Source organism: Rhinoderma darwinii, chromosome 12 (assembly GCF_050947455.1).
Source record: "Rhinoderma darwinii isolate aRhiDar2 chromosome 12, aRhiDar2.hap1, whole genome shotgun sequence".
Lineage (NCBI taxonomy): Eukaryota > Metazoa > Chordata > Amphibia > Anura > Rhinodermatidae > Rhinoderma > Rhinoderma darwinii.
Window position 1 is genome coordinate 49,780,204 of NC_134698.1, and position 17,416 is coordinate 49,797,619.

At 42.6% G+C, this 17,416-nt stretch overlaps 1 protein-coding gene across 3 annotated transcripts in view; it reads left to right on the plus strand.

The window, feature by feature from the left end:
• Positions 1–5,191: 5,191 nt before the first annotated feature.
• Positions 5,192–17,416, plus strand: part of ARHGAP11A (Rho GTPase activating protein 11A) — a 43,633-nt gene continuing 31,408 nt past the window's right edge. For all 3 annotated transcript variants that reach the window (XM_075844425.1, XM_075844426.1, XM_075844427.1), the window contains exons 1-3: positions 5,192–5,880; positions 12,813–12,883; positions 15,578–15,674. In XM_075844425.1, coding sequence (XP_075700540.1) covers positions 5,749–5,880; positions 12,813–12,883; positions 15,578–15,674 — 300 coding nt within the window. In that variant the 5' untranslated portion in view covers positions 5,192–5,748. The remainder of the gene's footprint in view (positions 5,881–12,812; positions 12,884–15,577; positions 15,675–17,416) is intronic.

Here is a 17,416-nt window from a genome sequence, read left to right on the forward strand (position 1 = left end):
TGAATATCCAAGTAATTCTGACATTGTTTTTTCGTCACGTTGTACTTTATTTTAGTGGTAAAAGTAGACTGATACGATTTGCGGAAATTAATTAAAAAATAGAAAAATGGAAGAAATTTTGTAAAAATTACAATTTTCCCCTATTTTTAACTGCAATATGTCACATATATACACATATACTGTACAATTTTTTTAATTAAATATATATTTCTATCTCTTTACTCTATTTTGGCAGCACTTTTGAAAAAAATAAAATACATTTTCAGCAATTTAGAGGACTTACAAATTGAATAATAATTTTATAAATTTTGAAGTACATTTTGTTTTCCTGCACCAAGCCAGGTTTTCAGAGGCTCATAGGTCTCAGAGTGATGGAAACCCCCACAAATGACCCCATTTAGAAAACTAGACCCCTTAAGGTATTTATTTAGGGGTATAGTAAGTATTTTGACCCCACAGTTTTTTGCTAAATTGAATACATAGCAGGTGAAAAAAAAAAAATTTCACTTTTTTTCATAAAAGTATCAGTTTGAAGACCAATTTCTTTGTAAAGCGACCATGAGAATGAAGAAACACACCACAAAATCCATCACCCTGTTTCTCCTGTTTTCAAAAATACCAACATTGTGGCCCTAATGCGCTGCCTGGACACACGGCAGGACCCAAAAGGAAGGGAGCACCCGGAGGCTTTCAGGACTCATATTTTGCTTGAAAATGTTTTAGGCCCCACTGTACATTTGGAGAGGCTTTGAGCTGCCAGAACGATAGAAACTCCCCATAAACGACCCCATTTAGAAAACGAGACCCCATAACGTAATTATTTAGGTGTATAGTAAGTGTTTTGACCCCACAATTCTTTGCTAAATTTAATGCATATCAGGTGGAAAAAAAAATAATTTCACTTTTTTCATAAAAGTATTAGTTTGAAGACTGATTTCTTTGTAAAGCGAACATGAAAATGAAGAAACACACCCCAAAATCTATCACCCTCTTTCTCCTGTTTTCAAAAATACCCACATTGTGGCCCTAATGCGCTGCCTGGACACACGGCAGGACCCAAAAGGATGGGAACACCCGGAGGCTTTCAGGACTCCTATTTTGCTTGAAAATGTTTTAGGCCCCACTGTACATTTGGAGAGGCTTTGAGCTGCCAGAACGATAGAAACTCCCCATAAACGACCCCATTTTGAAAACTAGACCCCTTAAGGTATTTATCTAGGGGTATAGTTAGCATTTTGACAACACAGGTTTTTCGCTAAATATATTGGAATTAGTCTGTAAAAATTAAAATGTACTTTTTTTCTGAAACAACATAGAAATTTTTATTATTTACAAGGAATAACGAAGAAAATGCACCGCAACATTTGTAAAGCAATGTCTCCCGATTACGACAATACCCCATATGTGGTAATAAACTGCTGTTTGGACCCACAGCAGGGCTCAGAAGGGAAGGAGCGCCATTTGGATTTATGATTTTGCTGGAATGGTTATCGGTGCCATGTCGCATTTGCAATGCACTGGAGGGACCAAAACAGTGGAAACCCACCAAAGGTGACCCCATTTTGGAAAAACCTTCAAGGAATTTTTCTAGGGGTATAGTGAGCATTTACACCCCACGGGTCTTTTGCAGAGTTTATTGGAATTAGGGCGCGAAAATTAATATCAACATTTTTTCCACTAAAATGTTGCATTTTCTCATTTTCACAAGGGATAAAGGAGGAAAAAAACAACCATTTTTTATAAAGCAATTTCTTCCGAGTACGAAATACCCCACATGTGGTCAAAAGTTTTTTCATTAGAAATGAATTAACCCTTTCAGGACTGATCCATTTTTTGCTTTCATATTTTAGATTTTCACTCCCCGCCTTCCAAGAGCCATAACTTTTTTATTTTTCCATCAATAGAGTGGTGTGAGGGCTTATTTCTTGCGGGAGGAGCTGCAGTTTTTATTGGTGCCATTTTTTGGTACATACAAAGTGATTCAAAAGTTGTATTACATTTTTTTTTTAGAGCGAAGGTGACAAAAAAAAAAAAATAGCGATTTTGGCGGTTTCAATTATTAAATTTTTTTAAGGTGTTCACTGTGCAAATTAAATATTGGTATATTGTAATAGTTCTGACTGTTACGGACATAGCGATACCAATTTTGTTCATTGTTTTTACATTACTTTAGAAGAAAAATGCGAAAAGGTGTTTTGTTTTTTTAACTTTAAAAAAAAAAATTCTCACTACTAATAACTATAATTCTTCTACACATTTTATTAATCAATCCCCTTAGGGGACTTGATCCAGCGATCATTGGATCACTGGTACAATATACTGCAATACTAATGTATTGCAGTATATTGTTATTCTTACAGGCTCCTGTAACAGAGCGATCGCTGTTCCTGTCCGTTAGTACCAAGGGGACCTGCTGTAATACACAGCCGACACCCGCAGCGTATGGAGCGGGCTCAGCACGTGAGCCGGCTCCATACATCAACCACCGCACCATGACGGGCAATTAAGTCATAGTGCGCAAAGGGGTTAATGCACAGCGGATGGTTCAAAGTGAAAATTGCAATTTTCCACTGATACGCCATTTTAGTGCATAATATGTTGTGCCCAGTTTGTGCCACAGAAGACAAATACCTCATAAAACGTTAAGCGGGTTCTCTCAGGTATGGCGACGCCATATGTGTGGGCGCAAACTGCTGCTTGGGCACGCTGCAGGGCTCAGAAGGGAGGGACGCCATTTTGCTTTTGGAGCGCAGATTTTGCTTGGTAGGTTTCTGTTTTGGGTTTCGCTGGTATTTCAGTTTATAATGTGGGGGGCATATGTGAGCTGTGCGGGGTACATCAGGGTATATGTAATCTGTGCGGGGTACATCAGGGTATAATAAGAGGGTATAATAATGGGGTAAATAAATAATAATTCATAGATGTGTGGCCAGTGTCGCACTGATAAATGGCGCCCGATCTTATCCGCTTTTGGAACACTCTGCACATTTTGCGTCGCCATATTTTGAGAGCCAGAACTTCTTTATTTTTTCACCACCGGAGCTGTGTGAGGGCTTATTTGTTGCGGGACAATCTGTAGTTTTCATTGGTACCATTTTGGGGTACATGCAATTTTTTTGATCACTTTTTATTCAATTTTTTTGCAATCCTGAGCAAAAAACAGGAATTCTGACACCGTTTTTTAGGTTTTCTTTTTGCGGCGCTCACCGTACACTATAAATGACATTTTTACTTTATTCTGCGGGTTGGTACGGCTACGGCGATACCAGATGTATATAGGTGTGGTCCTTTTTTTTAGCGTTTGCGCAATAAAATGACTTATTTATAAAAAAAAAAAAAAATCTGTGTCACCATATTCTGAGAGCCGTAATTTTTTTGTCAAAAAAGCTGTGTAAGGGCTTGTTTTTTGCGGGACGGATAGAAGTTTTTATTGGTACTATTTTTGGGTACATGCGACTTTTTGATCACTTTTTATTCTTTATTTAGGGAGCGGTGGTGACCAAAAAAATTGCGATTCTGTCGTAGTTTTTTATTGATTTTTTTTGGGGTGTTCGTCGTGCGGGAAAAATAACATTATAGTTTTATAGTTGGGTTCTTTACGAACGCGGTGATACCAGATATGTGTACTTTTTTAACGTGTTCATTTTTTTTCTATAATAAAAGTCTTATTATAGGGAAAAAAGCATTTTGTGTTTATAGAACTTATAACTTTTATTTTTTAACACTTTTTTAAATACATTTTTATTACTTTAACTTGTCCCACTAGGGGACACTTAGTCTTGCAGCTTTGATCGCTGCTAGAGTACATTACACTACACACGTAGTGTAATGTACTCTAACTGTCATTGTGACGTGACTTTCACACTGACAGGAAGCAGAGGAGGAACGGCCGGAGGCTGTTCCTCCGAGGCTTCCGTACATGGCAACCCGGAGGTCATTATCTGACCTCCGATTGCCGTGACAAGCGTCGGTAGCCCCCACGATCACTTCGTGGGGGCTGCCGATGTGCTTCAAACCACTTAAATGCGGCGACGGCAATCCGTCGCCGCACTTAAGGGGTTAACTGCCGAAAGCAGCGGCGATGGTCCGCTGTCCGGCGAGACTAATGTCTCAGCTGTCTAGGACAGCTGTCAGCGCGGGTCTGTCACTCTGTGTTTACACAGAGTGACAGTGTGAAATGCGGACGAAAATGAACGTCATGGTGCGGGAACTAGCAGCCGACCATGACGTTCATTTTCGTCCTTGGTCGTTAAGGGGTTAAAGAGGCTCTGTCACCAGATTATAAGTGCCCTATATCCTACATAATGTGATCGGCGCTATAATGTAGATTACAGCAGTGGTTTTTATTTAGAAAAACGATCATTTTTGACCAAGTTATGACCTATTTTAGCTTTATGCTAATGACTTTCTTAATGGACAACTGGACGAGTTTTACTTTTTGACCAAGTGGGCGTTGTACAGAGGAGTGTATGACGCTGACCAATCAGCGTCATACACTTCTCTCCATTCATTTACACTGCACATAGTGTTCTTGCTGTAAATCACACACAAACGTTAGCGAAGTGTCGGGATTGTGAATAGACATGGCGTCCTGGTTGGTAGTGATGTGTGAGTATGTGGCTGCACATAGTAATCTAGCTAGATCACTATGTGCTGTGTAAATGAATGGAGAGAAGTGTATGACACTGATTGGTCAGCATCATACACTCCTCTGTACAACGCCCACTTGGCCATATAGTAAAACACGCCCAGTTGTCCATTGAGAAACTCATTAGCATAAAGCTATTATAGGTCATAACTCCAAAAAAATGATAGTTTTTCTAAATAAAAAACACTGCTGTAATCTACATTACAGTATAGGCCACTTATAATGTGGTGACAGAGTCTCTTTAACCCCTTAATGACCAGCTAAATGTTTCTGCTTTTACCTCTCTGCCTTTCAGCAGCCATAACTTTTTTATTTTTTCATTGATGTGGCTGTACGAGGCCTTGTCTCATGCGGGAGCGGAGCGACTTACGTGCAAATAATTTCCAGCAGCGTGCTTCAAACTGCCTCTCTGAGGGTACAAACTAACCAAAGGAAACGTTTTAGTACGTTTCACCCCCCTCCTCCCGGTATCACGCTCACGCGCACGCGCACCCGCCCTGGACTGACTGGCTGGCTGAACGACGCTTTTGCATTCTCTTTATACAGCGACACCGTGTCACGTGACATTACGACGTTGGAACGCCAATCACCTCCTTGAAAGGTTATTTTGTCCGATCAGGCGCTGGCGGGGGCAGCTCTGTTGCTACGGAAACCTGAGGGGCCTCAGATTTGAACTAGCGCTGACCAATGAAATCGAAGTAGTCGAGAGCGGGTAGAGAGGAAACGGAGCAGAGTGAGAACAAGGCAGAGAAGTGGATCAGAGGGCAAAGCAAGTGACATGGATGCGGGAAGTGAAGGGACGGACACGAGATTGTGACGCGCTGTAAATGGAGATTGAAACTAGACTGCGTGGAATGTCAGGGCAGCGGTGAGACCGGTCTATGTGTGGGGCACAGTGGAATGACGTGGGCATCGTGTGATTACAGGGTAGACATTGGGTAGTCTGTGTGTAGGTTGTAGGGCTGGATGTCATGTGCGGTATAAAGAGACTGGTGAACCTTGGAAGTGCGGTGTGAAGGGTTAATAGGTGGCATTACGGATAGGTGTGCCAGGCTGGCAGTGCCCCTTACTGTACACATCCTGTTAGTGAAGTGTTAATAATGAAGCAGACTCCTGACTATCATAACCTGGCACGGCTGGCAGTGATCCAACAGCTCCGCTCTTATGGCATCAAGATTAAACACTGGAACAGCAAGTCACGGACTGAGCCTGGGAAAGGAGGAATACTCCCTGTAAGTATGGGAGCTGTGCCCGAGAAATGCCTTGTTACCCGTCACACGGCAGCAAGTTATTATTCTACATGATTTTTTGCACGTGATGTATGCCCGCTGTAATATGAAGTGCCCAGTTCTGACTATATGTAATTATTTCATCTGTGGTGCCATTATATACAGTCATGTGCATAGTATACAGTATACATATATAGTATACAGCGGGAGAGGGCGGCAGGCGCTGCACTTTCTCAGTCTGTGATTACAAGAACGTGGTTTTTTTCGTTGTATACTGAGGAAAAGTGAAAAACTTGTCCCCAGGCGACGCGTGGTCCCCGGAATGTACAGCATGGAGTACAGTATATAGCGCTGACTCTACATCAGGCCTGGACACGCTGCATATAACTGATTGGTCAGCAATTTATACTGGAAACTATGAAAATTCAACTGTCGTTATTTCTACGTCACTTCAGAGACCTCCGGATGGCGCCGTTCACGAAGGACGTCTCTGGGATTTATAAGTTGCTGTAAAGTAACATTACACCAGGAATAGACTTCACCTGACCATAAACTTTACATAGGTCTCTGGTTTCACGTATAAAGAGCCTGTACTATGGAGCTGGTTACATCGCTATCACGTGTGTCCTCCCCTGGCAGTATACCTCTGTAGTAAAAAAAGAAATATATATATATATATATATATATATATATATATATATATCTCTCTCTCTGATGGTGCCTTCCACAATTTATTTTTTTGTTGTGTTCCGTAATAATCCTACAGAAAACATAGGTACATATAGCTATTTCGGCCACACAATCTTTCTGCTTTCTATAAGAAAAGGATTATTTCCATTACTGGGAAACTTGCCACCTCTTATAGATGACGGCTACTTGTTAGGCTATGTTCACACGGAGTATTTTGGGGGAGGAATATCTGCCTCAAAATTCCGTTTGGAACTTTGAGGCAGATATTCCTCTCCCTGCACGCCGATTTTCGCGGCAATTATCGCGCCGTTTTTCGCCCGCGGCCATTGAGCGCCGCGGGCATAAAACAGCGAGAAATACGCTTTCTCCTGCCTCCCATTGAAGTCAATGGGAGGTCGGAGGCGGAAGCGTCCGAAGATAGGGCATGTCGCTTCTTTTTCCCGCGAGGCAGTTTTACTGCTCGCGGGAAAAAGACGCCGACGCCTCCCATTGAAATCAATGGGAGGCGTTCTCGGGCCGTTTCTGCCGAGTTTTGCGACGCGGTTTCCGCGTCAAAAAACTCGGCAAAATACCCCGTGTGAACATAGCCTTAGGCTTTGTTCACATCTGTGTTTGGTGTTTCTGTTGCTCTGCTCAGTCATAAGAGCAGAACAACAGAAATGCCAGATCTGTTGCATGACCAACATCAACGGCGCTGACGTAACCCGTTGACTTTAATAGTTTCCGGCATGTGTCTGTCGTTTTACCAGACAAAAAGCAAAGCATGCCACGCTCTTTTGTCCAGCATTTTTGACCAGATCTGCGTTGGCGGCCTCTTACAAAGCCTCGGAAAAATATGTGAACGAAGCCGAAATATTGGGCTATGTGTGGTCAGATTAAGAGGGCTGCATAAGGTGATCAACAATTTGTCAGAAAGGGAACGACTTGATGAAGTTTGATTTATTTATAATCGAAATTCCCTTTAATGTGTCACCACTAAAGTTTATTTGTTCCTGCAGCGATGTACGCAATGTCCCCAATGGGGCTCCCAGTGTAATTCCCCTAGACCTACACACATTTGTCTCAGTGACATCTGCTCTGATGTAATGTCAGGCATTGATAACTTGCAGGATTGAAGGTCTTATTTTATCCGCCACTATAAGGCTGGGTTCACACGACCTATTTTCAGACGTAAACGAGGCGTATTATGCCTCGTTTTACGTCTGAAAATACGGCTCCAATACGTCGGCAAACATCTGCCCATTCATTTGAATGGGTGTGCCGACGACCTGTCATTTACGCGTCGTCGTTTGACAGCTGTCAAACGACGATGCGTAAATTGACTGCCTCGGCAAAGAAGTGCAGGACACTTCTTTGCAATGTAATTTGAGCCGTACTTCATTGAAGTCAATGAAGAGCAGCTCAAGATTTACGAGCGTCACAGACGCCTCGTATATTACGAGGAGGAGCATTTACGTGTGAAACGATGCAGCTGTTTTCTCCTGAAAACAGTCTGTCTTTTCAGACATAAAAGACAGTTCCCGTGTGCACATACCCTTACAGAAGTAAACTACCATACGCCTTGCACTTGCAGCTTTCCGCCAATCACAGACGATACTGGGGTGAAGCAGAACTGTTGCTATATTCCCCGTAAAGGTACCGACAAACTTGTGCAATACCAGGCGAGCGGGTGGTTTGCTTCTGCTATGAGGGCATACATGGCTTTACCGAGTTTTACAGGAGTAATGGCATGAGCAGTAATACTAAGCTAGAATAAAGATGCCGCAAGCGCTCAGTAGGTGTCGTGTCCACCAGGATGTATGGCACATCTCCTGTTACAGGAAGTGTCTGACGAAAGATCTCCGTGCATTGAATAGACAAAAGGTTGGAACACATGTTCCCTTTATTTGGATGAAAAATATTTCTGGGCATGTGCAGAACTTAATGGGGTTGTCTAGAATTAGAAAAAAGATTCTTTATTATAGAAAAAGAGCCGCTCTTCTCCGTGGGGTGTCTAGTATTGCATCAGACCAATTTATTTATGTTTATATCGATTTATTTTTTAAGACAAATGTCTCGTTTTCCATATTTTCACATAGGCACGCTACTAGGAGTCTGTCCGTGAACTTAAAGAGGCTCTGTCACCAGATTATCAAATCCCTATCTCCTATTGAATGTGATCGGCGCTGCAATGTAGATAACAGTAACATTGTTTTTTTTTTTTAAAAACAATCATTTTTGGCCAAGTTATGAGCTATTTTATATTTATGCAAATGAGCTTTTCAATGGACAACTGGTCGTGTGTTGTGTTTTTACCAACTGGGCGTTGTGAATAGAAGTGTATGACGCTGACAAATCAGCATCATACACTTCTCATCGATCCAACCCAGCTTCTTTCACTGCAGACACACAGCGTGACGTCACCCACAGGTCCTTCAACCTTGGCGTCTGAAGAGAGAAGACACATCAGCTCCAGGCGTCAGAGTACAGTTGAATCTGCAGCAGCATCACCGTGTGCAGGTAAGCATAGTAAACTCCCTAGAGACGAGCATATTACCCTTTCGGACGCCTGGAGCCCATGTATCTTCTCTGCCTGACGCCAAGGTTGAAGGACCTGTGGGTGACGTCACGCTGTGTGTATGCAGTGAAAGAAGCTGGGTGGGAACGATGAGAAGTGTATGATGCTGATTTGTCAGCGTCATACACTTCTATTCACAACGCCCAGTTGGTAAAACGAGAAAACACACCCAGTTGTCCATTGAAAAACTCATTTGCATAAATCTAAAATTGCTCATCACTTGGGCAAAAATGATCGTTTTTAAAAAAAACAAAAAACTTTGCTGTTATCTACATTGCAGCGCCAATCACATTCAATAGGAGATAGGGATTTGATAATCCGGTGACAGAGCCTCTTTAAGGTCCTTTTACACTGGTCGATTATCGGGCTAACGAGTGTTCATATAATGCTCGCTTCCGATAATTTCCCTGTTTAAACAGGGCAAAGATCAGCTGATGAACCTGCAAACGCTCGTGCGACTGATTGTATTGTTTTAAATACTGAAAATATCGTTGTCGGCAGCGCATCTCCCTGTGTAAACGGAGAGACGTGCTGCTGACATGATAGAAATGTATGGGGACGAACGATCAGAGTAACGAGCGCTCGACCCCATACATCTCTCCTTGTGAAAGGTGCAAACGAGCTGTCTCATTGATCTGCGCTCATTTACGTCGAGCCGTGTAAAAGTACCTTAAGTGAAAGCCAATGTAAACATGTAAATAAGAGGATGCTTTCTTTACCATTTGTAGATTATGTAAATGACGCTCTCTATGTGGCCTTTATTAACATTACAAAACAGAGCGGTGTAACGTGCTTGTCCTTTTGTCTATAATTGTGTCTTCCATTAGTTAGTGAGAGATCAGAGCTTGTGAATTGGTTTTGGGTACATCACTATATCCCCTTAGTGACCACCAATACGCCTTTTCACGTTCGTCACTAAGGGGCCTTAGGCTAGGCTGACGCCTTTTCATGTTCGCCTAGTCTAAGTCCTGCACGGGTCTCCCATGCAGGCTGAAGCCGGGGCTCAGCTGTCTGATGACAGCTGAGCTCCTGCTCCAACGCCCGCGATCGAAGTTTACTTAGATCGCGGGCGTTTAACCCGTTAAATGCCGCCGTCAATAGCGACCGCAGCATTTAACTTTGTTTACAGAGGGAGTGAGCTCGCGGGTCTCCGATGGGGTGTCATGGCAGCCGGGGGCTTGATAAAAGCCCCCAGGTCTGCCCTGGACATATGCCTGTTAGGACGCGCCAGAGGCACGTCCTAACAGATTGCCTGTCAGATTTACACTGACAGGCAATAATGCTCTGGTATACGAAGTATACCAAAGCATTATAGCAGCGATCTGAATATCGCACAGTAAAGTCCCCTAGTGGGACTTGTGAAATAAAGATTAAGGGTATGTGCACACGATGAGAGGCTTTTACGTCTGAAAAGACAGACTGTTTTCAGGAGAAAACAGCTGCGTCGTTTCAGACGTAAAAGCTCCTCGCATTATGCGCGGCGTCTGTGACCCACGTAAATCTTGAGCTGCTCTTCATTGACTTCAACGAAGAACGGCTCAAATTACGTTGCAAAGAAGTGTCCTGCACTTCTTTGCCGAGGCAGTCAATTTACGCGTCGTCGTTTGACAGCTGTCAAACGACGACGCGTAAATGACAGGTCGTCTGCACAGTACGTCGGCAAACCCATTCAAATGAATGGGCAGATGTTTGCCGACGTATTGGAGCCCTATTTTCAGACATAAATCGAGGCATAATACGCCTCGTTTACGTCTGAAAATAGGTCGTGTGAACCCAGCCTAATAATAAAAATTACAGTAAAAAAATAAAACCATTTTTTCCCATAAAAAGTGGTTTTATTTAGTAAAAGTGTAAAAAATAAATAAAAGTACACATGTGGTATCGCCGCGACCGTAATGACTCCATTAATAAAGTTAATATGTAATTTAAACCGCAAGGTGAACACCATTAAAAAAAAAAACGCAAAAAACAATGGCAAAATTGCAATTTTTTCCCATTGCCCCCCAAAAAAGTCATAATAAAAATGAATCAAGTCCCATGTACCCCAAAACAGTACCAATCAAAACTACATCTCGTCCCGCAGAAAACAAGCCCAAAAAATCACTACATTGATGAAAAAATAAAAAAAGTTACGGCTCTTGGAAAGCAACGATGCAAAAACAAATAATTTTAGTTCAAAAGTGTTTTTATTGTGCAAAAGTCGTAAAACATAAAAAACCTCTACATATGTGGTATCGCCGTAATCGTACCGACCCATAGAATAAAGGTAACATGTTATTTACGTCACATAGTGAACGGCGTCAATTTAAAAACGCATAGAACAATGGCGGAATTTCAGGTTTTTTTTTATAATCCCCCTCCCCCCCCAAAAGTTAATAAAAGTTAATAAAAAAAATTATATGTACCCTAAAATGGTGCTATTAAAAAGTACAACTAATCCCGCAAAAAACAAGTCCTTATACAGCTATGTAGATGAAAAAATAAAAAAAGTTAGAGCTCTTTGTATGCGACTATAGAAAAACGAATAAAATAGCTTCGTCATTAGGGCCTAAAATGGGCTGGTCACTAAGGGGTTAATTTTGCTGTGGAAAATAGTTTACAACTCAGGAGAAATGGAAATTTAGGTTGTCCAGGCTGAGGGCTGTTTTTTCTACTGATGACCTATCCACAGGACACCAGGACCCCGCATCGATCAGCAATTCCGGGCGCTGGAAGCTATGCAGTCTGGGCGTCAGACCCCGACCGATCATATACTGATGACCTATGCTGTGAATATTTCATCTGTATAAAAAAATGGCCCTCGCCCGGACAACCCCTTTAAACTTCCTTCTTATTTTTTTAAAGTGGTTGTCTGGGATTTAGTCAATCGGGCTGTCCTGTTCTAATCTGTGGTTTTGCTTTCAAAGATCATTGTGTACCATCAGCTCATCCAAGTAGGTGACTTTATGGATGGGATGTTTAGTATGTCCCTATAGAGCAGTATACATATTTAATACACCTGTAAAGACCAGCTGCATATAAACAAGCAATGGCCTCCGTCCTAAGGTAGAATAGGACATGTTTTGCTATTTTATCCCAGGTTTAGGAGCTGGCTCTAAAGCTTTATTCGGATAAGCGTGTGTGAAATTGGGCATTAAAAACTGCCGTTTTTCGCAGCCATTTTGCACCAATGCCGGACCTGTTTTCACGGTTCCCTCATAGGCTTGAGTCTATTGAGGGATACGTGAAAACGGAAAAAAATAGGACATGTCCTATTTTTTCACGGGCCCTTCACACGGTCCGTTAAAACAACGGCCGTGTGAATAGCCCCATAGAAATACATGCCGCCGTGTGGCGGCCGTTATAAACCCCCCAAAAAAACCACCGTCACACGGACTATTTACACGTTCATCTGAATACGGCTTAAAAGTTAGGGGTCCAGTTTCACATTGCAATTGGGTATGTGCAATTCTGGCATTATACGTCACAGCAGCCCCCCACGTCCCCAGTAGTTCCAGCCACGAAGAAAGAACAAGGTGAAATTACCTGCAATGGTTGTATGTGTGTCATTGGCTTGAACAATTTCAACTTTTAACATGTTTGTATCTCTCGTGTTAAAGTTCTTCTAAACATTTGGTAAGCACAACAGACCATTTTGTCCAGATATTTGTATTTAGTAAAATAAAAACTAATGCTATGTTTTATTTAGGGTAAGGTCTTTGGATCACCTCTTCATACCCTGCCGCAACTGAATATTCCAGTGTATGGAAATATACCGTCGTGAGTATGAATTATTTACTAATGCATAGATAAGTAGGGTCATTATTATTTACTTGTTTTTGCGATGTTCAGATTTTATCATTTGTGCTTTTTGGGGGATAAAGGTCTTCCTACACCGGTCAATTTTAGATGGTGCAATGGGCGCCGACAGGGTTGCCAACCTCCATTTCAGAAATTTCTGGACAACGGAGCTAAAATTCACGGACAGAGCAAAATGTTTACAGACACATTACAAAATCATTGCCTGTGCAGTGTTCTAGGAGTGACTCGCCAATCACAGCTCCGCTTGTAGCTTTTCCCCCGCTAACTTAGGTGATGTTTTCTCTGATTAGTCGTTCACTTTCTCTTTTTTTTTCTCAATCCGGCCCAGACCACTGACTACTTATTCCAGCCACGACTCGTCTCTGCAGAATTTGACACACAGACATGTTGGTTTCTCGCTTTTCCAGCACCCTCCACACCTATACCCCATCCTCTAAACAAACTCGTGATCCAGATGGTAATAATGATCCCTCAGTGCTCGATACAATAAGGGTATGTGCACACACACTAATTACGTCCGTAATTGACGGACGTATTTCGGCCGCAAGTCCCGGACCGAACACAGTGCAGGGAGCTGGGCTCCTAGCATCATACTTATGTACGATGCTAGGAGTCCCTGCCTCTCCGTGGAACTACTGTCCCGTACTGAAAACATGATTACAGTACGGGACAGTTGTCCTGCAGCGAGGCAGGGACTCCTAGCATCGTACATAAGTATGATGCTAGGAGCCCGGCTCCCTGCACTGTGTTCGGTCCACTACTTGCGGCCGAAATACGTCCGTCAATTACAGACGTAAATAGTGTGTGTGCACTTACCCTAAAAGTGCCCCATCAGTAACTGTGCCAACTGCAGATAACACCACACACAGCTCCCCCTTGTGGATAGCCACACAGCTCCCCCTTGTGGATAGCCACACAGCTCCCCCTTGTGGATAGCCACACAGCTCCCCCTTGTGGATAGCCACACAGCTCCCCCTTGTGGATAGCCACACAGCTCCCCCTTCCCCTACTTAGTGCAGAGAGCGTTATTCTATCGCTACCACTCCCTGCTCTGCCTGACACGACTTACCGTCAGGCGGAGGAGGTGGTCTTGAAGCGGCGCCGCTTAGGATCACTTTTGACTGGGCTCGGTGACGGCACAGGACTGGACCAGTCCAGTCACCTGACCTCATGTGGCTGGAGTGGTCCACTCCCGGCACCGACTTCACATGGCAGCAGCCGGCCTGTATATTTTCGGATTCTGCAGAATCTGAAAATATGCCCGGCCACAGCCTACTATTCCTTTGCACTGCGCTTGTATATTTTGGCGCATGCGCAGTGAAAAGTTCTGGGAGACTGCAGGAAAATCCCAGACGGTGTTTTTTTTTTTCCTGCCGGACGTTACGGACGGCACAAAAAAAACACCCATTTTTGCGCACTGTCCGTAAGTTTACGGATGGTTGGGAACCCTGAGCACCGATCAACGAGACAGCTCGTTAATCGATGCTTGTTTGCTCCTGTCACAAGGAGCTACGTATAGGGACAAACACTCATTACTCCGATCGCTCGTCCCCATACAGTGTTATCATGTCTGCAGAGCGTCTCTCAGTTTACACACGGAAATGTGCTGCTGGCAACGATATTTAACTTTTTTAAAGCGATACGATCCGCAGATGAACGGGCGTTTGCACAGGGCAATTATCGGCAACGAGTGTTCTATGAACGAGCGTTTTCTCGATAATTGGCCAGTGTAAACGGGCCTTTAGTTGGCATCTCCAATTGTATGTGACAGTCTGATTCTAGCTATCATCTTTTCCGTTGCAGTTCCCAAAATTGTAAAGCAATCGTGTGATTGGTTACTGCAGAAGGTAGCTCTATATCTGCTATAGTGTAAAATGTACCAAACAGACATTGCGCACGGACTCCTGTGGGTGGCGATTTATTCTTTGCATATTACCATCCGCACCGAAAATCCTCAACAAAGTACAGTGCGAGTAAATGGGGTTTTATAAAAAGAATAGATGCAGGCTGAAGGGCATGCTGCAAATTTTCAAATCCGAAGCATGCCCTGATGTCATGGATTTCATTTATTGCAATACAAAAGGTGAAATCCATATCAAAGATTGAAAGTAACACACAGATTAGTTGCAGGTTTAGACTAGGGCTATACTGAGGCGTTGACCACGTCTTTGGGCCAAGGATCGCTGTGTGACTCTGCGTGCATTGCAGGTAATGAGCCAATGTGGCTGTGTTGTGAACCACTGTTTGCCATGAGCATGAGCATGAGCTCAACTGTCGCAAAATCCAGCAGGTTTGGATTATTTGCGACTGTTGGGTTGCAATGCGGCCACGTTGACTTTAGCTACGTATGATGCATGTAGAGGCACACCGTGATCTTTGGATGCGTGACCAGTTTCCAGGACAAAATCGCTATGTAGCCCTAGCCAAAAAGGAGTTGTCGCAGCACAGACTTTTTTTTTTTTTTTTTTTTTTTTTTACATATTAGTCACCTGATTATTTCTCTTGCAGTGGCTGGAAAAGTAGTACTACTTGTCTGCCATTCAGATGAAAGGGAAGCATGTTGTTTTTTTGTGTTTTTCTTATTATTGTTTCTAAAGAGTTACTAAAACCTTGAAAAAAGTTTATTTATAATATACTTTGTATCTACACCAGGTTTCTTGTTGTTGCATGCAAGTACTTGGAGGATCATGTACAAACTGAAGGACTTTTCAGGAAGTCTGGATCTGTTGTGAGGCAGAAACTTTTAAAGGTAGGCACAGTTTCTCACTGTGAATGTGCAGTCTTAACCCCTTAGTGACCAGCCCATTTTAGGCCTTAATGACCAAGCTATTTTATTCGTTTTTCTATAGTCGCATTCAAAGAGCTATAACTTTTTTATTTTTTCGTCTACATAGCTGTATGAGGACTTGTTTTTTGCGGGATTAGTTGTGCTTTTTAATAGCACCATTTTTGAGTACATATAATTTTTATATTAACTTTTATTAACCTTTTTGGGGGGGGATTATAAAAAAAACCTGAAATTCCGCCATTGTTCTATGCGTTTTTAAATTGACGCCGTTCACTGTGTGACGTAAATAACATGTTACCTTTATTCTATGGGTCGGTACGATTACGGCGATACCACATATGTAGAGTTTTTTTTACGTTTTACGACTTTTGCACAATAAAAACACTTTTGAACTAAAATTATTTGTTTTTGCATCGTCGCTTTCCAAGAGCCGTAATTTTTTTATTTTTCCATCAATGTAGTGATTTTTTTGGGCTTGTTTTCTGCGGGACGAGACATAGTTTTGAATGGTACTGTTTTGGGGTGCATGGGACTTATTGATTCATTTTTATTATGACTTTTTTGGGGGGCAATGGAAAAAAATTGCAATTTCGCCATAGTTTTTTGCGTTTTTTTTTACGGTGTTCACTTTGCGGTTTAAATTGCATATTAGCTTTATTAATGGAGTCATTACGGTCGCGGCGATACCACATATGTGTACTTTTTTTTTTTTTTTTTTTTTTTTTTTTTTTTTTTTACACTTTTACTAAATAAAACCACTTTTTATGGAAAAAAATGGTTTTATTTTTTTACTGTAACTTTTTATTAATAATCTTTATTTCACTTTGATGACTTATTTTATTAGTCCCACTAGGGGACTTTACTGTGCGATGTTCCGATCGCTGCTATAATGCTCTGGTATACTTCGTATACCAGAGCATTATTGCCTGTCAGTGTAAATCTGACAGGCAATCTGTTAGGACGTGCCTCCGGCGCGTCCTAACAGGCATATGTCCAGGGCATACCTGGGGGCTTTTATCAGTCCCCCGGCTGCCATGACACCCCATCGGAGACCCGCGATTGCATTCGCGGGCCGCCGATGGGTGACAGAGGGAGCGCACTCCCTCTGTAAACAAAGTTAAATGCCGCGGTCGCTATTGATGGCGGCATTTAACGGGTTAAACGGCCGCGATCGAAGTAAACTTCGATCGCGGGCGTTGGAGCAGGAGCTCGGCTGTCATCAGACAGCAGAGCCCCGGCTCCTGCCTGCACGGGAGACCCGTGCAGGACTTGGACTAGGCTGACGTGAAAAGGCGTCAGCCTAGCCTAAAGCCCATTAGTGAATCACGTAAAAAGGCGTATTAGTGGTCACTAAGGGGTTAAAGAGGCTCTGTCCCCACATTATAAGTGGCCTATATTGTACATGATGTGATCGGCGCTGTAATATAGATTACAGCAGTGTTTTTTTATTTTGAAAAATGACATTTTTGACGGCGTTACGTCCTATTTTAGATTTATGCTAATGAGTTTCTTAATGGACAACTGGGCGTGTTTTAATTTTTGACCAAGTGGGCGTTGTACAGAGGAGTGTATGACGCTGACCAATCAGTGACCAATCAGCGTCATACACTTCTGTCCATTCATTTACACAGCACATAGCGATATAGCTATATCGCTATGTGCAGCCACAAATACATACTATAACGCTATTCATGTGTCCTGAC